Consider the following 24,351-nt stretch of genomic DNA (forward strand, 5'->3'; position numbering starts at 1 on the left):
AGATGTTTTGGGGAATCTAGTGAATGGAATGAGTTAACCTGGGAATCGTGCTGTGAGAATACTAATACACTTCTGACAGTTCCGCCAAATCACATAAAATGCTCTGCACATACTTTACACCTTTGTGCTTGTGTAGACATAACAAAAACAATGTCAAAAACCAAATAACGTGGAAGACTGCTTCATGTTTAAAATCAGCTGAAATTCAAGAGAATTTAGGATATACATCTTCAAAGCCAAGTGAAGTTCTGTGTATGATCCCCTTAGAAAAATATAACATAAAAGGGAGAAGCATACAGGTTTTCCAGGCTTTAAGATTCCATTAATGCTGAAGGCCATTCCCTAGGTAGCAGCCTATCGGTGGCTATCAACTGCAGTGTTATTTTATTAACTGGGTTGGAGTTGATACAGTAAGTTGGTATAGACAATAAAAAGAACTCAATGAATGCATATATCCCTTATTATTTTTCCCCCTTTCCCTTTGTTTTTCTTTCCTGAACTTTCAATTTGGCCACTAAGAAAAATTTACCTGGATACTTCATATCTGTAGATCTTAATCGGGTGAGTTCCCATTCCTTCTACGACATGGTGGTACACTGCTATCTACCATTAGAGTATTCTGTCTTCTAAATACTTTGTTCACAATGTCATTAAAATATGCAAATAGCCGACGATTTATAACTGAACCCAGAGTTGCTCTTTCTCTAAAATCCCAACTGATCTTTTTGATTTAGATCTTATATCCAAATAGCAAAGACAATCCAGATTTTTCCAGCTCTCCACAAATACATGCTCAAGTAACCTTAACAATGACAATTTATATGCCAATCCATGTCCAGTGAGGCATGTGGCATGAAAACCAAATTGAAGCCCTGGATTTATAATTTTATTATTTGGGTAAAACAAAGGTCGATGGCCTTACTCTGCATTTTCCCAATCATCTTGCCACATGTCCATTATTTGCAAAAGAATTCTCTTTTTCTCAGATTTTAAATCAACTATTTTCCTCTGGGGAAGATGTTATGCCCAAAGTAGTCCTTCTAGTATTATGTTTTATATAAATAATAATCCAACCAACAAGATCCCATACTGAACAGGAAGCCTTCTAGAGATTACATGTAGTTTCAGGTTTCAGAGGAGACAGTTTGGCATGCATGTGTTAACCGAAGAAGAGTAAATCTCTGAGCTTGAATCAAATATTTTTTTATAATAACATTATTAATTTTATGAACACAAGCTCAAGAGGCATAGGTCACAACTGAGAGGAACAAACAGTCATATAATAAATTGAAAGATCATTCTTTGATCCCCAATCTGTTCTAACAATCCTCCAAAGCTTGGCATACAATGTTTGAACCTTGGTTTTTTCAAAAACTTGATGTGCTCGGTAAAAAAGAGACACTTCTCAAGGTATAAGTCTAACATACCGAACCGCCAACTCCAATGGTATTAACAACTTCAGATGGATTTTTCTTATTTGTTAGTACTATAAAAACAGTACTCCATGAATCTTGGGCTCTTGCTCTTCAACATATTTTCTCTGCGACATAACCTTAGCCTTACTGACAGCTTTAACATATCGTTTCGTTTGCTCTCTATACATTTCTAAATAAACACTACATACAATGAAACCTCTATATTTGTCCGTCAGCCCCTATATTCGTCACGAAAGGTCACCCACCAAATGGCCATCCTAGCCTTGTGCAATCACCCACACAGTCAGCTAGTGAGAATGTAGAGGAATTGGTAGAACCATGGGAGTTTCACCACAGAGGAACTGTTGCACCTTCATAAAGAACAGGAAGCTGAAGCAGCAGAGGAAATTTCATCAGAGAAGGAAGGGTCAAGTAAAGGCAGCATCCCAACTGCTGACATTAAGGAAATGCTGTCCAGTTGGGCCAAAATGCAGAGTATGGTCTAGAAGTGGCACCTGAACATTGCCGTAGTTAATCAAAATATAAATTCATTCAATGATAATGTTATTGGCTACTTTCGGAAAATTTTAAAAAATAGACAGAAACAGAGACGACATTGGACAACAAGTTCTTCGCTGAATTGAGTGCTAGTGAATTGTCGAGAAAGGGACAAAAAAGACATCGTTCACAAGAACTGGAGTTATGTTTTAATGGAGGGTGACTCCCGTTCTAAACAATAATTCCTTTCCTCTTCAGCTTCTGCCATCATTGCTCCTCAGTAAAGATAAAGCTCTGGTTAAATTTTTATTTATTTATGTATCAGATTCGGGGCTGGGAATGGATTATTCCAATTTTAGTTAATTCCTATGGAAAAATTAATTCTATATTCATCCGATTCAGTATTCGTCTGTCCCTCAGGAACGGATTAATGACTAATATAGAGGTTCCACTGTATATCTGAATTGCTGTACCTTCAATGCCTCTGATATTGCCTTCTCAGTTTCAATGTATTTTCTACACGACATAACCTTAGCCCTACTGACAGCTTTAACATATTGTTTTATTTGCTTTCTATACTACATATATCTAAATTGCTATATCTTCGATGCTTCTGATATTGCCTTCTCAGTTTCATAGTTTGAGACCTGAATTGAGCAAGTTCTGATTCCACCAGAAAACTGGCTTTGTAACCATCTTCTTTTTCATATATGAATTACAAATTTCCACTAAAATTTCAGTCAATTTTCTGGCATACTGTTCAGATGTTAATATTTGCCAATCTATTTCATTAACATACCTTATACAAACTTTAGAACTTCGGCCAGACTGCATTTTTCATCAAATATCTCCCAAGATCACAACATTCTCTTATTTCATCTCTTTAACAATACTGAAGGAGATGCTGTTATGATCACTGGTTGTGTATTCTTCGAACACCTACCAATTTGTTAAGAACTTTGTTCTTGATAGCTTAGATTGCCATGGTAAAGTCAATGTGTGACTGCCGATGGACTGTTTGTCGAAGCATTGTGTTGTGTGTTTAATATCTCCATTCAAGAGGTAGCTACAAACTCTTCAAGAACTTCATCTTTCACTATCCCAGAGTGGAGAATTTGTATTGGAGTCAATAGCAACTATCACCTCACAGAAGCAAACCATCTTGTCAACACCTTCCAGACATCCCACACATGACTCTATCATCAGAATACTGACAGTATAACAACAAGCAGATCCTGCCAGTGCCACAGATCACCTCACAACATACATTAATTTTGCTACAGGAGGCCAAAACCTTACTAGCAGCAAAATCATTGCGACACCCAGCGAGTTATCGCCAGATATAATCTTATGGCTCAGTGGGTATTGTCTTACTTGTTTACATGCTGCATGCGGCTCCTGCAGGAGGACAACTGCTATATCATCCTTTCCCATCTAATAACTGATTTGAGTGGCAACACTTTTAGATCTCTGAGCACTCAATTGTAAAACACTTACTTCTCTAACTGTAATTAATCTTCTTTTTAAATATCTCCAAAGCCCTTAAGTCTGGACAATTTTTATCAACAGCCACATGTACAGCATTAACTTTTTTTCCTCTTACCGCAGTTCTGGAAAGAGTATCCTTCAATAGAACAGTAACCACAGCACCTCCTTCCTGCAGTATTTAGTCACATGCCCATACATTAAACATTTAACTACTGTAAAAATCTCTTTGTATTTGTAGGCTGCCCAACGGATATAAATCTTGTTCTTTTTTTAATAATTTGCCACAATACAGGAGACACTTTAACTACCCAATTATTCATGTTAGAACTCTTATTTTTATTTATAGTCTGAACCTCAATTCCCTCTAAAAACTTATTACATATTATCTTTAAAAAAATTTAATCACAATTGTTTAAGCAATTCTTCCTTCTCAATATCAGATAGCACTATCTTAGGATATATAGGTTTAGGAATCACATATTTCAAACCAATATCTTGTATTCTCGAACAACCTTTAAGTTTCTCAATATCGTCATCACCCTTGGCTTCTACAGTGACAGCTCTATCATGTATAGGTCTAACATTTCTGACCTTAACTGTGTCCTTCACACAAAATTTTAGTTTTCACTTCATCACTGGTTTGATAATCATAACTTTTGGAACTTTCTTCTCAGTATCAGACTTCCTGACTTTTGAGGAATAACTTTCACTGTCTTTGTTCACTTTCCTTTTAAGTCTACCTTTGTTTTCACAGAGAACTATGTTCTCTGTGAAAACATTATAAGCCTTTGTTTCCAAATTATCCCATAAGTCCATTACTATGTTGCCATGGGGACTTAACTATTCTCATCCCATAAAAAAACTTTTAAATCCAGTCAAAAAGTACATTTATAATTTAAAACTATTAAAATAACCCACCAACCTCACAGGATAAAACTAAAGGACAGTGAAAGAAACAAAATGGTGTCAACTTGTGCAACTCCAATTACTGTTTCCTGAGTTAAGCTCACATTGAACATAAACTAGTTAATTTAATACCAAGCCTTAACCCAGTAAAATATAAACTAGAATCTTAAACACTAATTTGAGAATTCCTAAATATAAAACCTAAGACAATTCCAATTATACTTCACAAACCTGTCTGCCATGTCAAACTTGATAGCGATTATTGCTATAATGGCAGCCATTATGAAGGCTGAAATTACAACCTTCAATAACTTGAAACTAATCTTGTATAAAACTTCAAACACAATATTCACTTGAGAAACTTCTATTCTCCTTGAATATTACAACTTAAACTTAACTATTTCTTTTTTCTTCAAGGAACTCAGGAGCTCACACACACACACACACACACACACACACACACACACACACACACACACACACACACACACACACACACAGCACTTCCACCACCTTGGATTTCCAACAATCTTCCCCAGTTCAAGAATGCAATTAAAGAACAAGAATTTGTCTATATAGAACATTTGGATTATGCAAAACCTGTTGCAGATGCATTAGATATATTGCAGGGAGAGAGCTACAGCTATTATGGTGCTATAATACCCACATTGATTGCATTGTATCAAAAACTGGAAAAGTTAAATGAAAGGCAGCGGGTCTTCGGTAAATCCTTAGTGGAATTGTTTCTCAAAAGTATCAACGAAAGGTTCAAAGACATCTATAATTTTGTGACTACAGAATTAACTGAGCAAGTGATATGGATCAACAGACTTTTTTTGATTTTGGAACAAAAAACCGTATAATTGAGCAAACTTCAACAATGACATCAGAAGCAGAGCTACAGGTTTTACGTTTTTTTAATGACTGTAGTAGAAATCTTAAACAACTGTGTGGAACTCAAAAAGGTTTTTTTTTTTTTTTTTTGCAAATGTAATACTCTCTTACCATCATCTGCTCCAGTCAATTGTTTAGTTATGCAACTATAACTAATGCTAACTTGCCCAAATTGAACACACACTCAGACAAAAATTTTGAAATGAGATTTTGCTTAAAGCAAACTCACAATTTTTTTTAAAGCCTTCAAATTAGTTTCCTTTAGCATGAAGAATAATGAAAAAATATTATTCTGTTGTGTTAATGGATGGAAACGTTTTCTTCCTGGTGAATATTTTTTGTAGATTTCAATAATAAAAAAAAAAGTTCCAAGGTTAAGAATGTTTATGCAGTAATTTTTTAATTGAAAATAGCCTTTTCCAAAATCAAATGTCGATTTTTCATGGTTTATAACTCATCTGCTTTGATGCACAGCAAAGAATTATTAATTAATCATTAGTCAAAATGACTAATTTTAGTCATGAATAATGATTAGCAGCTGATATGCAGTGATGAATGACAGCCAAATGCATGAAAATTTAGTGATTACACATGCTAGCAAACATTTCAACTATAATTGTAGTTGTTTATTCACTGGTCAGAATAAATTTTGCCCAACTCTGATGTATAGCACTAGCCAATTTAGTCACAGAGCAGTACATATAGATACTGCTACACACACACACACACACACACACACACACACACACACACACACACACACACACACACACACACACACACATGTATGGCTTATTAAATGGTGTTTGGTTTAGTTGCTACACTGAATCTGTTTAAGTGATTTTTTTTTAGATTAAAAACAGCCCTTATTAGGATAAGTTGGCTCTGGAATCATGTATAGGTTGGAGCCGTTAATATATGTACAAAGGGTACTAGGAAAGTTTTGCAATACAGCTTTGTTTATTTAATTTTTTCAAAGTAATTTCCTCTACATTCAATACACCTCTCCATCCTCCGAAACCAATCTTTAAACCAGTTCTGCCAGGTTTCACTAGGGAGTAAAGCACACTCGTTGTCCCAAGCCCGTAGAAGGTCCTCATCACTGGAAAACCGCCTCCCTTTTAGCTTCATTTTCACATGCGGGAACAGTGCAAAGTCGCAGGGAGCAAGGTCTGGACTGTAGGAAGGGTGCTCGAGAAGTTTCAGTCCTGTCGTGGTCAAATATTCGGTGCAGGCTTTGGCGCGGTGAGCTGCAGCATTATCGTGATGGAGGTACCAGGTGTCCATTCTTGACTTTGGCCGCAGGTTCTTCATAGATCCAATGACTTTAGGCAGGCATTGTTCAGTATACCACTTAGCTGTGACTGTCTTCTGCGTGTCCAAAACGACACGTTCCACAATTCCACTCGATTTGAAAAATACAGCTATCATTTTCTTCTTTACAGATCGGGATTTTCTGACAATTACGGGTGTGTCGTCATCATCAAAGACCCATACTTTGTTTTGAGCCTTGGTCGGCAGATCGTAATAGTACAGCCAAGTCTCGTCACCCGTCACGATGTTGTTCACATACCGAGATTGTCCCTTATCAAACTTTTTTAACATCTCCCGGCACCAAGTCACACGTCGTGTCATCTGCTCTTCAGTCAGTTGATGCGGCACCCAGAGAGAACAAAGTTTCTTCACGTGCAAATGATCTTGCAGAATCGAACGAATTGCTGGTGCATTTAGGCCCAAAGTATCCTCTATCTGTTGGTAGGTCACTCGCCTGTTTTCATCAAGCATTTTCCTCACAACAGTAACGTTTTCTTCCGTAACTGACGTTCGTGGCCTTCCCGGCCTCTCAGAATCCTCCAGAGTGAAATTTCCCATTTGGAATTCTCTATACCACCTGAATATCGTTGTACGATGTGGACAATCATCATCTAGTGCAAGAGTCATTTCTTCTAAGCACTGGTCTATGGTTAAACCACGCACGAAATTATACCGCAAAACTGTCCTTATCTCATTTCGTGACCACGATGCCATCGCAAGCACTTTACACTCTCACTACTAATGAATAACTGAGCCCATCGACTTGGCGCGGCGGCTACTATGCACGTATGAACATGGCTCAACATGCAGCAACAAGCAGCTTCCTGTGATTCATTGTTGCGTCATATTGCAAAACTTTCCTAGTACCCTTTGTATGTTCCTGTATGTCCTTGATTGATTTAAATTTTACCATTCTTTAATGTTGCTTAGTCAACTAACACATAGTGTAGACAAAATTCTTATTCTCTGTAACACCTGCCTTCCACCCTGCTACATCGGATACCAATTAAGAAAAACATAAAATCAAAAGAAGTGCACCCAGTTGATATAGATGAACAGTGCACTGTTGAGTCAGTTTGGTGTGACATAAGCACTGCGAAAGCAAAAATAAGAGTAGGAGTGTGTTATAGGCCTAATGACTCGAATGAGAACAATGATACAGAGAAATAGTGGGCCAGTAAATCAGAATGTCTTATAATGGGGGATTTCCAGATATTGACTGGAACTTGTGGGTTGGTCACTATAAATTGGAGCAGAATGGTATTAAAGGTAAGTTGCTACAATGGATAAAAGGATGGTTAAGTGGGAGAAGACAGAGGGTGGTAATCAATGGGTGCTGCTCTTCTTGGACTAATGTTATTAGTGAAGTCCCACAGGGTTCGGTGTTAGGTTCACTGTTTTGTATATGCAGGGTCCGAAGAGAGGAAGTTGTTCTTGCTCGGCTCCGCATAGGTCATAGTCATCTAACACATTCCTATTTGCTGAGGGCGGATGACCCACCTATGTGCGAGAATTGTAATGTTATTTTAACCGTCAGTCATCTTTTTGTAGAATGTCCTGTTATTACTGAAGCACGACGCTTGTGTTTTACTGATTTTAATAATTTGACTGAGCCATTTACACTCAGTCAAATTATAGGTGACAGAGACAATATGTCTGACGTTTTTAACTTCTTACAATCTATTAATGTTTATACAAAGATGTAAGTTTTATGGTTTTACTTTTATACCTTGTTAACATAATAATTCTTTGTTTGACGTGGTAGCTTTTGCTACCAAAATGTTTAATAACATTTTAAATTTGTCTTGGCGCATTATGGCCTTAGCTGCCAATGCGCCATTAAAAACCAAACCAAACCAAACCAAACTGTTTTGTATATTTATCAATGATATTGATGAAGGTATATCAGGCTTAATGTTGAAGTTTGCAGATGATACAAAGGTTGGCAGGGTTGTTAATGACAGTAATGGCAGTGTGCTACTGCAACAGGATCTAGATAATTTGGGCAGATGGGTTGAGAAGTGGCAACTGAAGTTTAACCTTGAGAAATGCAAAGTACTGCATATGGGTAGAAGTAACCCCAGAGAAACGTGCCAACTGCGTGGTACTACACTTAAGGTGGTAGAAAATGAAAAAGACCTGGGAGTAATTGTGCAGTCAGATATGAAGTTTTCTGAGCAATGCAGACAGGCTGCCAGGGCAGGTCATGGGGTTTTGTCAATGATATATAGGAATTTTGCTAGCAGGGAAAAGGTGATTGTCCCTCTGTATAAGGCAATGGTCAGGCCACACCTTGAGTACTGCGTACAGGTCTGGAGGCCTCATTTTAGGAAGGATGTAGATTTACTGGACCGTGTACAGAGAAGGGCAACAAGATTGGTGAGGGGAATGAAGGGATCCTCTTACCAAGAGAGGCTTAAGTTCTGCAAATTGCAGTCCCTGGAGACTAGGCACCTGCACGGTGATCTGACTGAGGTGTATAAGGCCTTGAATGGGTTGAGCACGCTGAATTCTGATGGGATCCTTCCACTTGTTCAGATTACGAACCTAAGGAGGCATAAATTCAAATTAAGAAAAGACAGATGTAGAATAGATGTGCAGAAATTTGCCTTTAGCCAGTGGGTGGTTAATTGCTGGGACAAACTTACATCTGTCGTGGAAGTTGATAGGTTGAATAAATTTAAGTTGGAATTGGAAAGGCATTTGGAGGGAATGGTGTGTTTTTTTGGCTGATGCTGCATAAGCTCATACGCATGCTTTCTTGCATCTTGAATGGCATTAAGTCCAGTGAATATCACCTGCTTGTAAATTGTTGATAGTAATTCAGTTAATATTAATATTAAAATTTTAATATTAATATTAAAATATTGATCCTTTTTATAGGACTTCTTATTTAGTCTCAAGGTTGATTATATAGTAGTGAAGTTTTCAGTTTTTCCACAAACACAAATTAATATGAGAACACCAAATGATGCATAGTTATAAGCAAATAGGAGCATTAGCAGGACAGAGTGTGCCACCTGCAGTTACTATTACACAGAAAACTAACATAACTATTTTTATAAGTTAAATAGATGCTTTGACCACACAATTCTGGGAATATGTCACATTAGGATTCATCTGAAGGTTGAAGAAAATCGTACTCACATAGGGAACTTTTTCAAATCGAAAAACTTCATTATTTAGGTTATCTACATTTTAATTTACTGTCAGATTAATTTTATTAAATTGTTTTTCATTTCAATTAATTCAGTTTAATAACTAAGTTCTTAATTTGTTTCAGTGAAAAGGATAAAGTGACTATGAAAACACTGAAGACACGGATGGATTAAACTATTTTTACTTGCCTTTTATGTAGGTTACAATTACATTGTTCGATGTTTATACACATCTACTTGAGAATGTTCAGTTAATAAAATATTGAATTAAGTAAGTCTATTCCATTTAATTTCATCTCCTCTACTACCTTTTAGGATGTTTCAAAAATGTATGGAGAAAAGTCTGGGATGTATAGGGCCCACAGTGATAAGACACATGCATTAAAACTGCTGAAGACGAATATTGTTTTATCCTTATAAGTGTCAGGTGGATTGGCAAGAGTCACGCCTTGACTGCAGCAGTAATTTGTTGTATTTGTTACATAGCTGTGCTTATGTAACAAATACAACAAGTATTCTGCTGTTCAAGTGTAAGTATATATATGCAGGGTGTCCAGAAAAAATGTATATACACTTTGATTGTTAATAACTTCTATGTTTATTTTCATAAATTCAATTTTATAATCAAGAAAAAATATGCATTAATGCAAGTATTCAAATTGTCCATTCTCGGGAAACTGAATTGCATACATCAACTAAGACATCTTGTAATTGTTGCTGATTTTGTGGCATCTTTGAAGTATCCCCATAAATAAAAATCCAATTGCGTTACATCTGAATAATGCGGAGAGAACTCAACACTGCCTCTCCGTCCAATTCATATGTTTGAGAAAGTTTTATCCAGATAAGCTCTAACATTACAATGAAAATGGGGAGGTGTGGTGCCCCATTGTTTTGAAAATAAAATTCATCATTATCCTCCAATAGCTCATGAATGTGTGGGGTGATTGATTCCTGAAGTAAGTTGAGGTAAACAGCACCAGTAACAGTTACATAAAAAAAGAATGGTCCAATCAAACTCAAGGATGATAATCCACACCACACTGTAATGCCTGGTAAATTCAAATGTTTCTTGGTAACATGTGGATTCTTGATTACCTAGTATGAACAATTGTGGTGATTAATTGTACCATTCAACTTGAATGTTGCCCCATCACTCCAAATGTTCTTATTGGCAGAGCGCCCTCTGCAGATTTTCTTAAAAACCACTCGGAAAATTCAACTCTGCGATCAGGATCATCTTCATTCAGGGCCTGCACTAATCTTGGAATGTACCTTTTCCATGCTTTAAAATGTTATGCACACTGGATTTGGATTGCTGTTTCATAAGGTGTTTGTCAGAAAAGTTCCAGCACCTGTTATGATCTTGTGGGGCTAGTGGACGTGCAAGGTCTTCCTGACTGTGTACATTTTTCACACAGTGCCATCCACTTCAAACTTATCACAAATACACAAAATTGTGAGACATGTTGGTGGTTCAGCGTTCACTCCTAAACTGTCTCTGGACATTGTTGATATTTTTCGACTTCCAATACTACTTCAACACAAAGTTCTGCTGTTCAAGTGTAAATCTGGTCTTCTCCATTATTACCACCAACTTGCAACTGAAAAAGAAAAAACGGTTGCTGAGTTATGGGCTGATAAAGTGTGTGTACATTTTTTTGGACACACTGTGTGTGTGTGTGTGTAAGACCATATTATGTCTGAAATGCACTTTTGGACCATTTCACTCATTTCAAACAACGTACAGATACTGTGTATTCTTACTGCTGGGGGGAAAAAAAATTTCCCTTCTTTTTTGAAACACAATCAGTAGAGTGCAGGACAATGTGCAACTTCACAGCAGGCACATAACATTGGGAAGAATTTTGTTGATGGAATGTGAATTTGTTCTGTATATCATAATATAGATTTGACCAAAGAAACTAGGAAGAGATGGTTAGCCTCTCGACCAAAACCATCTTACTTAAATATCAAACACTTCTTAAGAACTTGCTGAAATTTATGAGTTAGGTGGAACATATATTGAAAAATATTAAAATTAAAGACATATGTTATTTACAAGTACATTCTTTCCTTTTTTGATGTCTATTCCTTCAAAAGTTTTGTAATGAGGGGCATACTTACGGCCCATCCTCGTATGATGTATGAATTCTCCACTTTTTTTTTAGTCATTCTCTTTTTGTTTCTTGTGCTACTACTTCTGGCACATTTAGGAGATCTAAATATGCTCTGACTCCCTTAGAGGTGTTTAATGTGACAAGGACTGATTTCTCTGATAGAAACACCACTGAAGGTTGTAAATTTTAGCAGTTTCTGTATACCTTTTGGATCTTTTGGTTTTCTGATGGGAGCCTTAACCATTTTCATTGGATGAGCAGTATTTTATACACATTTCTCAATATCTACTCTTGGGCTGATCTGTCAAAGAGTGAATTATGAGAAATTGTGCACAATCTTGTTTATGCATTTCCCTTCTTGGTCCTTCAGGATTAAGTATCACAATCACTCCGAGCATCATGATACAAAGTTTGTGAGCTATAATGGTGGAAAAGATTGAAGATTTATTCAGCTGCTTTTAGCCCCAAGAGTTGGTTCCACCAACCCCCCAGGTAAATATGACCCCAATGCTAGGAGAGTTTATAAGATAAAATGGGATCCAAAGTTGTGGTCCTCCAGCTTCTGATAAATGAGATATTAACAAGACTAAGAATTATATCACCCGTGCTTCATAATTTGTTAGTGCCTTGTTCTCATCTTGGAGATGATATTAGTATGGAAGAACTTTTTACCCATCATCTTAGCCTCTATATATATATAGGTACACCCATCAGGTAATTAATCCCCTATAACAATCTGAAACAGGAACAGTGCTACCAGATGATCAAATGGCTGGGTTATTTAAGATAATTTTAGGAAAAAATATGAATTTCCCTTTTATTCTTGTAGTACAAAAGAGCTACTCCATATTAACAAATTAAACTGTTTCAACCAAATAATCACTTTGTCACTTGGGCTCAAAGGAGAAGGTGGAACTGCTTTTCATGGAGATTTAGATGATTATTATTATTATTAGCCTTGATCATAACTTTAATATATTACCAAATGTATGCACAGAGCAAGAGCTCTATGCATACACTTTGCATACATCTTCTGTGCTTTCTTATGGAATATGCATCCCCAGAACCAATTTCTTGATCAAAACTTCAGAAGTGGTCAAGGTTGACCACCTCAGAATGGCTTTGTGCAGTCACAAATTCTGTGGCTGGTTGATTGCTTATTTTAGGATTTTCAACATACACTACTGAGGATACCTCTAGAATACCATATGAAGTTCTATGCTAGTTCATATAGTTCACTAATGCTTGAAATGGAAAATATTATCAACTAGAACCATAATATTTGGCAACAGAAAACAAAATTATATACTTTTAAATTTATCCATCTCATCCAGATGTTATACACCAGTTATTGGTTCTAATATTCAGAAACTGTGACTGAATTCATTAATTATGAATATGTTCAAACTTCAAAGGCTAACAGCTGTAATACATTTGAGCTTAATTTTATAGACAAAATTTCAATGAGAGTAGTGTTCTAGTCCAATTTGAGGACTGTATGTTATGGCAATAGGTATTCCTACAATACGCTTACAGTCCAAATCACATGTTATACAAACTGAAAAGCTCCAGAATAACTTGAAGAAAACTCTACTTTGTCTGTCTGACTACATTTTTGCCCAACTATTCTCTGCATGTTTCTCAATATTTTGATAACATGGTAGACAAACTGTCAGCTAATTCCTATTGTTTAGAGCAATTTTAAAATGCTGGATATAGATTTCCCTGCTTTGTATGATACAGCTATGACAGCTATTTTGATTTTCTTTGTCACTTTGTTAACCTGCAAAGGGAGCAACATAATTCTTTTGATATCACAAAAAGAACACACTAATTAATGTTAAAATTTTGTTTAGATATTTCATTGCTCAAACCTTGTAATAGTATATATGACAGTACTGTATATTACCCTGTAAATATCAAGCTTCATTTGAAAATATCCCAAAATACAGCTGCAGCAGTTGGTATCATCACAGCTATGATAGATGTAGTAACTAAGTTAACAGAATTGTTATCAAGAATAGGTGAACCACTGATATATTTTACTTCCTCTCCTGGATGATCCACTATTTTGCCTGTCCTTGTGTTTAGACCTATAAACAGAGTGTATACACATATATAGATATACATACATTATACACACAAGTCATAAAACATAATTGAGCAGTCCTAAAATCTATAAAATCTAATTGAATAATTAATTCAAATAAGACTATACAAAAAATTTTTTTGCACACAAATTCTAATTTCTCTAGTATAGACAATTTTTTTAAATTTATTCCTTTCGAACACCTCTAGTCTAAAATAGTTATTTATTTCAACAGGCATTGCACTATTTGATAAAAATGAACTGAATTAAATTTTATAGTTACAATTCCACACACACCAGGACTCCAAACTTTCTGTAAATGTACTACAAACGAGTCTGTTCACAAGCACTGAGACTAACTAGTATATATACCAAGCATCATTCATAGTTTAACACTAAACTGTAATGATAAATAATGAAGCTCAAAAACAGTTTATTTCAATGGCATTTTAAGTCTTATGGCATGTGCTAAAAATAATGGGTTTGATATATTAAAAATTAATGGATTTTTTAATATCTTTAGATATTAAAAACTAAAGGAATCATATCCTTTTAAGAAGTGGTAGATATGCTTCCATCTACCATGTAAATTGTTTCATCTCCCCCCCCCCCTTTTTTTTGTATGTATAAGTCGTACAGTCAAAAAGTTCGTACTTATTTTTTTAAGTCGTACAGTCAGAAAGTTCCTGAACTCGCATTAAATATTAAACATAGCTAAACCTAGACAGTGGCTCTTTCAAAGTATTCTCCTTGAGAAGTAATGCCTTTTGTCATGACTGGTATAACTGCTAGTAGCAGTTCTAGAATCATTCTGACTGGATAGCACAGTTAGCATCTTAAATTGCATAAATAACCTGGTTTTCTGTAGAAGTGGCAGCCTCATATTTAATTTATAGGAAATGAGAAAAAATATATAATAATAAATATGTATATATGGTAGGAAACATCATATAGTGGGAAGTCAGGTGGTAACACAATACTGTGCTTAGCAAGCTCTCGTTTCACAGGAAATGAGCAGTCTGAGACATGGAACCAATTTCAATCTTTTGCTGCCCACTACTCTGAATGCTTATGTTTTCTTTTCAGTTATGTAAATTATATATATTTAGTAACTTTTCAGCTGCTTTGCACCACAGCAACTGCATCTAAATACACATTTGATTATGAAATGGGCATTTAGATGCTGATAACACAGAAATTTAAACTTGACTGCTTGATTAAGCTATAAGCCAGTAGTTAGAATCCCATGAGCTATCCTGGCAGCCTGTATGCACTGCTCAGATATCTGACTGCACAATTATCCCCAGGTGTTTTTCATTCTCCACTACCCTCAGTGTGGTACCACAAATTTGGTACATTTAATTTGGGATTACCCATATGAAGTACGTATCTTGAATTTGTCAATCTACTTCAATTACTACTTCTCAGTCCATTATTTGAACTAGTTTTTTTTTTAAAGATGTTTTCTTTCAATAAAAATTTTGTTCATCCAGTGATATTTAAGTCATTACATCTTGATATAGTGTTTATATAAAAAGTGTTATAAATCAAAAATGTGTGAAAATGAAACATGATAAAATTGAAATAATTAATATTCACAGATGTAATAAAAATTCAATCCTCCCTGTTGATTTTATTTGTTATAATTTCATTAACCACACTGAAGGTGGTTGCATCCTTCAAATGTGTCTATTTTTTTATAGACTCAAACTCAGAACCTTTCATTTCTCAAAACAAGGGAACTTTGAATTACATTAGTTTTGTTCTGATTTTATCATTTTCAGTGGATTTTATTTTTCTCATTAGTACATTATACATACTGTAAACACAAGTTATAATGATTAAAAATGTATTAGTTAAGAAAAACAGAGTCATTCATACTGTCATTCCACTTAGCATTAGCAAAAGCATATGATACAAGAAAGCAAGCTTATATAGCATCAGCCAAAAAAAAAAAAACACTTCTCATTTCACCCATCCACTCGTTCCAAATTCTGCCTTGAATCTATTTAAGCTATCAGGTTCTACAATGACGGATGAAAGTTTGTTCCAGCAATCAACCACCCGCTGGCTAAAGGCAAACTTCCACACATCTATCCTACAACTGTCTTTCCTCAATTTGAATTTATGCCCTCTCAGGCGATTATTCTGAGGAAGAGGAAGAATCCCATCCGCATTGAGCATGCTCAACCCATTCAAATCCTTATACACCTCAATCAGATCACCTTGTGCATGTCTAGTTTCCAGACACTGTAATTTTCAAAACTTAAGCCTTTCTTTGTAAGAGCAATCCTTTGTTCCATTCACTAATCTTGTCTTTCTCTGTACTTGTTTCAGCAGCTCTACATCCTTCTTAAAATGAGGCCTCCATACCTGTATACAGTACTCAAGGTTTGGCCTGACCACTACCTCATATAATGGGATAATCACCTCCTTATCCCTGCTAGAAAAATTCCTGTATATATCAGTGATAGGACTTACAATACTGAGATCTTGGTAATTTTTTTTCACGATTTGAAATACCAGTATTGAAACAAAAATTCCACTATTTCGGTACTAATTTTAAAAAATAATTGTTTGATTTATTCACATAAAGGTTATAAAATTGACAACAATAAATCATTAATAATCCACTGTTAGTGTAGTAACACACAGTAGATATGTTATTCTGGGGTTACTGCTTCCCATATGCACTACTTTACATTTGTCAATGTTAAACTTCCGTTGCCACTTCTTAATCCATCTGCTCAACTTTTCATTAATATTACTGAATGTGCAACAGAGGGATTGTTATACACAATACAAATGAAACAGAAACCTGAAAACGTCACGGAACTAAGACAAAATCTTACAAATATATTTCTCTTAGTAAGAAATATTTACTGTGTGGAAGTAAAGCACTTAAGGAATAACAGAAACATCATTACGGAAATATTTCCATTAGTGGGAGTAGGCCTGGTAGGGCATTAATGGAATATGGTAACAATAGCATGGCAGGTGCAGAAGGGTTAAAGTTCTGAATAAGAGTTTAATCCCTCTATTACACCACCACTTGAGGCTGCGACACTTAGTGCAGTTCAAATGTATTGTCAGCAGGTGAACTAGAGGTAAAAGATGAAAGAGTTTTGTCATGTGGGGAAAACAATTTTTTTCCCCCACACGATTCTCTCAGTGATATACATTCTGCTTTTCCCACCAAAGGAAGAAGAGTGAATTTAAAGAATAACACTGTAATTGGGTCAGGTTTAAATTAGATAGGCGGCAATACATAAGGGAAATAAATAATGTTCTCGCATCAAAAGAGTTGGTTTGTAGTTGTTGTGTAGAGGGGATGCAGACTTCCAGTGGTAGTTCTGAGTTCAATTCAGGGTCCAGTTCAGAGTGTCCTGCTATATAGTGAAGAGTTCCGCCAGGCTTATTCCTGTGCTAGAAGTTAATCCGGAACTGAGTAACAAGCCAGTCAGATAGTGCCCTGGCTACTACTACTGCTGTGGTAATTTCCTTCAGTAATAACAGAAAACTGTTCCCAAAATAAGACAGTACTGGAAGAGCTATACGGCAGAATTCAACTAAGAAGAAAGACTTCACCACACTCCGTGGAAGGAATCCCACCCTGAAAGAGAAGGAAGGTAACTCCTCTGAACTGTATTATATTGAAAAGGGTGCTTAGATAAAACTGTAATTATTTTAAAGAATGAAGTTGAAGAAATTACGAGAAATTTACAGAAATGTTTAGTATTGAGTTGGTTTATTGGTTGAAGTTGTAACTAAAATGTTGAAGTTGTAACTAAATTGTCGCATGGTAATGAATCACCCTGTATATGGAATTGTTAGTATAAGTCAGCTTATGGATTGCTGTTGTGAAGAGAATTGACATTGCTGATTAAGATTGAATTAGTTTAGTGTTCGCAGCTGTAGAGAGAGAGAGAGAGAGATGATATTTTGTTAATTGAGAGATTTTATGGAAATTATAGCATGTATTAGCAGATTAAATGGGGAAAATGAATAGATTAGATATAAATGAATACCAATTGTATATATACTTGCAAGTAGTTTTGTATGATAAATGACTTTTGTTTTATACTATTTGTGTCATTGCTCATGAGAAACTGGGAAAATTCCTCAGCTCCTGCAAATTATGATTTTTTAACGTAGTCAGGTAGCGTATGAGCCTTAGGGCTTGAGGAGAGCTGCTGTACAAAAAATCATAACACTGGCTACTGACGGCAATACAGTACAGGGGAATAACCCCCCCCCCCCACATCTTAGATTTAGTTTTCTCACCAAGCTTAAACGTCAATCCCTTTCTTTTGTTAATGCAGATATGGTGCCATAAAAAGTCAAAAAGAAAATAAGATTCTTTTGAAAATGAGAGGGAGGGTGTAACTGCAACTCGTCTACAACTATCTTAGTACAATAGCACCAACCAGCACAGAATCCAAAAGGACGTTTTCTGCTGCTAATTAAATATGTGCCAAAATTAGATCCAGTTTAAATGATTGCCTATGTTTCTTAAGAGCTCACTTTCTTTGGACAGGTAGTGTGGATGCTTAGACATAATCAAATTTGCAGTTTCAATGTATATATATATATATATATTTTTTTTTTTTTAGAATAACTATGTTAAATTATTTAGTATTGTAACAAAAGTTTGATTTAAAACTTAAATTGATTTACATTCAAGTGATTACTTGGTTTTTTCTTACTTTATTGCACCTATTTGTTATTAAAATTTATTGAGAAAAATGGGGATTTTTTTTGAAATACTAGTTTCATAAATTAAAAATACCGAAATACCAGTATTAAGATTTTGACCGGCATTGTGAGTCCTAATCAGTGACAAGACACCATGAGCTACTCTTGCAGACCATCTATACCACTCAGAAAACTTCATATCTGACCGCACAATTACCCCAGGTCCTTTTCATTCTATAGCACTGTTAGTGTAGTAACACACAGCAGATATGTTATTCTGGGGTTACTGCTTCCCATATGCAGTACTTTACATTTGTCAATGTTAAACTTCCGTTGCCACTGCTCAACTTTTCTAGATCCTGTTGCAGCAGCATATTGTCATTAGTGTCACTAACAACCTTGCCGACCTTCGTATCATCTGCAAACTTAGACATTAAGCCTGATCATTAATAAATACAGAAACAACAATGAACCCAACACCGAACCCTGGGGGACACCACTAATAACATTAGTCCAGGAAGAACGGTGTCCATTGATTGCCACTCAACCATCCCTTTATCCATAGCAGCAATTTGCCTCCAATGCCATACTTTTCTGTGTGTACTGTTTTTATCAGTTTATAATGTAGCCATGCATGGAAATTATTACTCATTAATATACAGGGTGACTGACTACTTTGTCAGATTTCAGGAGATGATCCCCAAAATTTCTTTGGTCTCTTTCTCGGTAATTATGGAACTATGAATACGGTCAAACTTGGCTATAAACAAGCATGGAAATAATGAGATCAGAAAAAACCATAATGATTTTAATTTACACATATTCCCATAGTCGATCACTGTTATAATGAGCATCACAGATATACCATACAAATTTTGGTAACTATGCAAACATTTTTTAGCATTAGCAGAGGCATATGATGCAAGAAAGCAGGCTTATGCAACATCAGCCGAAAAAACAAAAAAACATTCCCATTTCATCCCTCCGTTCTTTCGAAATACCTGTCCAGCTGAGTCTTAATTTTATTTAGGCTATCAACTTCCACAACAAGGGATTTTCTTTTCCACCAGCAAACTACCCGCTGGCTAAAGGCAAATTTCCGCACATCTATCCTACATATGTCTTTCCTCAATTTGAATTTATGCCCTCTGAGGTGATTATTTTGAGCAAGAGGAAAAATCCCATCAGCATTGAGCATGCTCAAACCATTCAAGGCTTTACACACCTCTATCAGATCACCTCGTCGGTGCCTAGTCTCCAAGCACTGTAATTTGACAACCTAAGCCTTTTTTCTATACTTGTATACAGTAACCAAAGTGTGGCCTGACCATTGCTTTATACAAGGGAATAATCACCTCCTTATCCCTGCTAGAAAAATTCCTGTATATCATTGACAAGACACCATGAACTACTCTAGCAGCCCATCTGCACTGCTCAGAAAACTTCATATCTGCTTGCACAATTACCCCCAGATCCTTTTCATTTTTTACCACTGTCAGTGTAATACCACAGAGTTGATACGTTACTCTGGGGTTACTGTTTCCCATATGTAATACTTTACATTTATCAATGTTAAACTTCATTTGCCACCTCTCAGCCCATCTTGCTCAACCTTTCCAGATCCTGTTGCAGCAGCATACTGTCATTAGTGTCCTTAACAACCCTGTGGCCGCCTCCGTAGCCAGGTGGGCAGGAGCAGCAGTGCCTAGCACACACTTGATTAGACCGGGGTTAGAACCCGTCAATCAATTTCCGATAGCCGACAACAATCTTCTCTGGGTCCCGGAGAACCTCAAACCTTTTGTTTGAGGTTCGCTGCGATACGAAAGATTTCATCTAATTCTTTTACCGTTATCTCCTTCTCGGTAACATTTTCATCTGGCTCATTTAAAAATTTGAATTTTTATGTAAGTGTGCATTGACTTTATTAGCAGGAGACAAACAAGTAACACGTCTTCTTCCGATGGTTGATGGAACATACCAAGGCGGGCAGCAGGCAAATGTTTGTTTATTGACTGTACGACTCGCGGTATAGGAGTATTTAATTTAACACCAACAGTGCTATATTTCGACTAAATAAACTATGAACAGACACAATTTGGCCTCAGTAGCCCTTGTGTCGTTAAGCTAAATAAAATTAATTTAATTACGACTCGCGGTAAGCTTAATGCGCGATTCAAATCTTTTTCAGCTATCGCATAAAAAAAAAAAAAAAGATCGTGTTAACTGAAAATCGCATTAATCGAACTCGCGTTATGCGAGGCCTGGCTGCTATATTATCAATGTTTATGACAAACAAGAACAGAATTCTAAGTGCATTCTCGTCCATTTCAAACACTTGTGAAACCTGTTTTCATGACAAAAAAAATAAGTTCAGATCATTCAAATCATTGAATAAAAGTGACAGGTCAACTAACTGTTGTTGATTTGTGATGCATTTCTACTCTACATTTATCCACTTATTTAAAAAAAAAAAAAAGCACTTGGGGAGAGTACGTTCATTACATGTTAATAAAGTAGTTACTGAACACAATTTTACTGAGCTCCATAATGTATGAATCTGCACATTGTGCAACTGACCCTGTACACTTCACAAAAAATGCATGGCCCGCTGTTAACTGGAGTACTAGTATATCTGTTGCTAGTGTCAGCATCCTCCATAGAAGCTTGGTCAGAACAACATGTCACCACCACTTTGCTTATTGGAGGCTTGAAGTGTTGAAACCCATGTTTAGTCTCTAGAGCAAAGTTTCCGGCATCCCCCTCCCTCCATACTTCTCCTTCAACCCATGCACGGTACTAAGTACTATAGGTTTTTTGATACCTTTCGTGTTTGGGGTTTTCATAAAAAAAAAAAAAAAAAAATCATCTTCCACTCATTTAGAGATGTCTGGAGGAGTTTCTGAAGTCCTTTTCAATCAAGGTTGTAGTTAGGTGATCTCAAACAGAGGGAGTAGGGTTACCCCACAAAGGTTTTTCAGCCAGCACAACATGCAAATTGGTCTGTGAACACACTTTTCTACAAATACCTGGGGATGTTTAATAAGCAAAAAAATTACAGATTTTTAAGACAATGTTGATATCAGCACAATATGGTCAGATTGCTAGAGTTCTCAATGAATAACTGCCCACAATTTTGATAATTAGCAAAGCAGTAGCCCCGAGATTGATTGATGAGGACTTGAGTCATTCACTTGCTAAGCACCATTACTATGTTATTTTCGCTTGCCAAACAACTTTGATATTACTAGTACACTTTTCTTAGGCAGGGGAAAAAAAAAAAGCTCTATTTGCACCCATTCTATTCAAATGTATCCCATTGCCATTAAAACGGCAATGGGATACATTTGAATAGAATGGGTGCAAGAATATTTGCTGATGCTATTGAGGCAATGTTAGGTGGATTGGAAAATTGCTAGCTGGAGGGGATACACAGACTAATAGATTAACAGCCGCAACATACAGATTTGCAATTCTTGCATCGCTTCTACCAGAATATGGAGCATCCTAGAAAGCAAGGTGTCAGGTATTTCATGGCCTGCTGGGGATTCTTATCAAAAAAAGCAAATAAATGGGCTCTGTTAGAGTTACTGAGTGCATGTAAAAACAGGTGCATGTACAACTGTGTGTACATTAATGCTAGGAGCATTGTAAACAAATTTGATGAATTTGAATTATTAGTCATCATCAAATGCAGATATTGTGGGGATGTCGGAGAAATGATGCCACTAAGATGCAAAGGGCATAGATTGAATATGGGGAGTATAATGAGTACAGAAAGAACAGGAGTGGGGAGGTGTTACCCTCTTAGTTAAGAAGCACATAAAATCTAAGGTTGTGCTTCCAGATGGTATGAGTGGCCAGAACAATGGTGAGTCAGTTTGGTGTGACATAAGCACTGTGAAAACAACAAAAGCAGGAATGTGTATTATATAGGCTGATGAACTGTGATGAATATAACACACAATTGTACAACAGAGTGGGAAAATAAATCAGAATGTCAAATAATGAAGGACTTTTAACTTTTCAATTACTGTATTTCCCCATTATAAGGCGCACCTTAATTTTGGGGCCCGAAATTTGAAAAAAAAAGTATTACATAAAGTTATTGAACTCAAGTTTTATTCATCATAAAATTCATACAACTCATCACTTTCAAAACTCCCATCCATTAGCTTGTCCTCATCTGTGTCTGATGACAAATCACTGTCTTCATATATTGCCTCGTTCTCAGTTCCATCTATGGCATTTGAAATGCAACTTCTCCTATAGTTGGTTTCTTCACTCTTCCTGCTGGTATCAAATTGTGCCCAGAAGACTTCATCCATTGGTTCCATTTGTCTCTGATGGCAGCTTTGAAGGGTTTGTTAATGCTGACATCAAGTGGTTGGAGCTGGGATGTCAAGGTATGACAGCAAGTTTTGTTTTTTGCTCTGCAGTAATCTTCTTTGTATTTTTTGTTATGTGTGCCCTGAACTGATCAAGCACCAATAGGGCAGGTTTGCATAAGAGCCCACCTGGTCTCCTGCTCCAAAAACTTTCTCAAATCAGATCTTCATCCCATCCTGATCCATCCAACCCTTGTCATGAACGTGGACAATCACTCCTCGAGGAATGTCTTCTTTTGGAATTTTTTTGCGTTTGAAAATCAGCATAGGAGGCAGCTTGGTTCCGTCGGCACAACAAGCTAGAACAACTGTATAATGGCTATTTTCACGTCCACTAACAGTTAGTTTTCACCCCCTTCTTATCAACAGTTCTGTTACTTGGGACATTAAATTGAAGGGGAACGTGAATGTTAATTCTATATGTATCAACCAAAAAGCGAGCAGAAATGTATTTTCATTCTTGTAGCAAGCACTGAACATCACTGGTATTGGAAGTATTTCACATATTCTCCATGACTGTATGGTATGGTATTTATGCAATGGCAATCAACAGCAAAAAATATACCTCATTTTGTATATATTTATCATTTTCATATATATATAATTTTTTTTTTTTCATCTGTACTGTCGCACTGAGGGCTTAAAAGATATTTGCAAGTATGTTGATATTAATGTTCCACCAAAATATAGCAAATTTTGGTTTCATGCTAAAACAACATAGCTCAGAAAAGCTACATGCTAAAACAATGTGGTTCATTTCATCTGTAGAAAGAATTTAGGTTGTTTGTGGCTTTAAAGGAATATTTTTATTTCTTCATCAATTTCTCACATATAACTACAGCTTTTTGAATTATGTATGAGTATTTTTATCACTATTAAATACGATTGTAAATATAATTTAGTTCAATAAAACTTATATGAAATTTTTAAACTTAATTATTTTTATTTAGATTTTTATTAGAATTTCCTTTGTCCTCTTAAATGATTCTGATATCCTCCTTTTCAATCGTTGATATCTAATTCCAACACATATCTTCCAACATGCAACTTCTCCCCAAAGAGCCAAGTTAAGGCTAACAGCATTGCCTATGATAGAGTTGGCCTTTGGTCACATAAAAGCTAACTGTCACCCAAAGATCACCAATTTATTAAGTGCATCACAGACTACCTATGGCAAGGCAAATTCTCACCCAGTGCTGTTTTGAGTTTAGGGAGTTGCTACATTTTCTTTCTAAATCTGATTATTGTTGCCAAATCAGCTATTCCTCTGAATAACAGCTATATGCCAATCCCCCATACAGACTATACATAAATAATATATAAACTACATTTTTAATGGTCAAAATTGACAAAGAAGGCTACAAAAAACTAAACCAAATTGAGCCT

General features: G+C 36.0%; 2 protein-coding genes across 6 annotated transcripts in view; one reads left to right on the top strand and one right to left on the bottom strand.

Annotated features, from left to right (window-relative positions):
* Positions 1-9,944, top strand: part of Prosbeta3 (proteasome subunit beta type-3) — a 144,891-nt gene extending 134,947 nt beyond the window's left edge. The window contains exon 6 of the mRNA XM_090374676.1: positions 9,799-9,944. Coding sequence (XP_090230802.1) covers positions 9,799-9,847 — 49 coding nt within the window. The 3' untranslated portion in view covers positions 9,848-9,944. The remainder of the gene's footprint in view (positions 1-9,798) is intronic.
* Positions 1-24,351, bottom strand: part of LOC150091204 (transmembrane protein 19) — a 256,672-nt gene that overhangs the window by 91,030 nt on the left and 141,291 nt on the right. For 2 of the 5 annotated variants that reach the window (XM_090374664.1, XM_090374655.1), the window contains one exon: positions 9,982-13,886. In XM_090374664.1, the coding sequence (XP_090230790.1) occupies positions 13,720-13,886 (167 nt within the window). In that variant the 3' untranslated portion in view covers positions 9,982-13,719. Of the gene's footprint in view, positions 1-9,981; positions 13,887-24,351 lie in introns of those variants that run through there. The other 3 variants (XM_090374660.1, XR_016546997.1, XR_016546996.1) reach the window with 3 other exon arrangements.

The sequence above is a fragment of the Mastigoproctus giganteus genome, chromosome 1 (genome assembly GCF_048544385.1).
Source record: "Mastigoproctus giganteus isolate SK-2022 chromosome 1, ASM4854438v1, whole genome shotgun sequence".
NCBI classification, from domain to species: Eukaryota; Metazoa; Arthropoda; class Arachnida; order Uropygi; family Thelyphonidae; genus Mastigoproctus; species Mastigoproctus giganteus.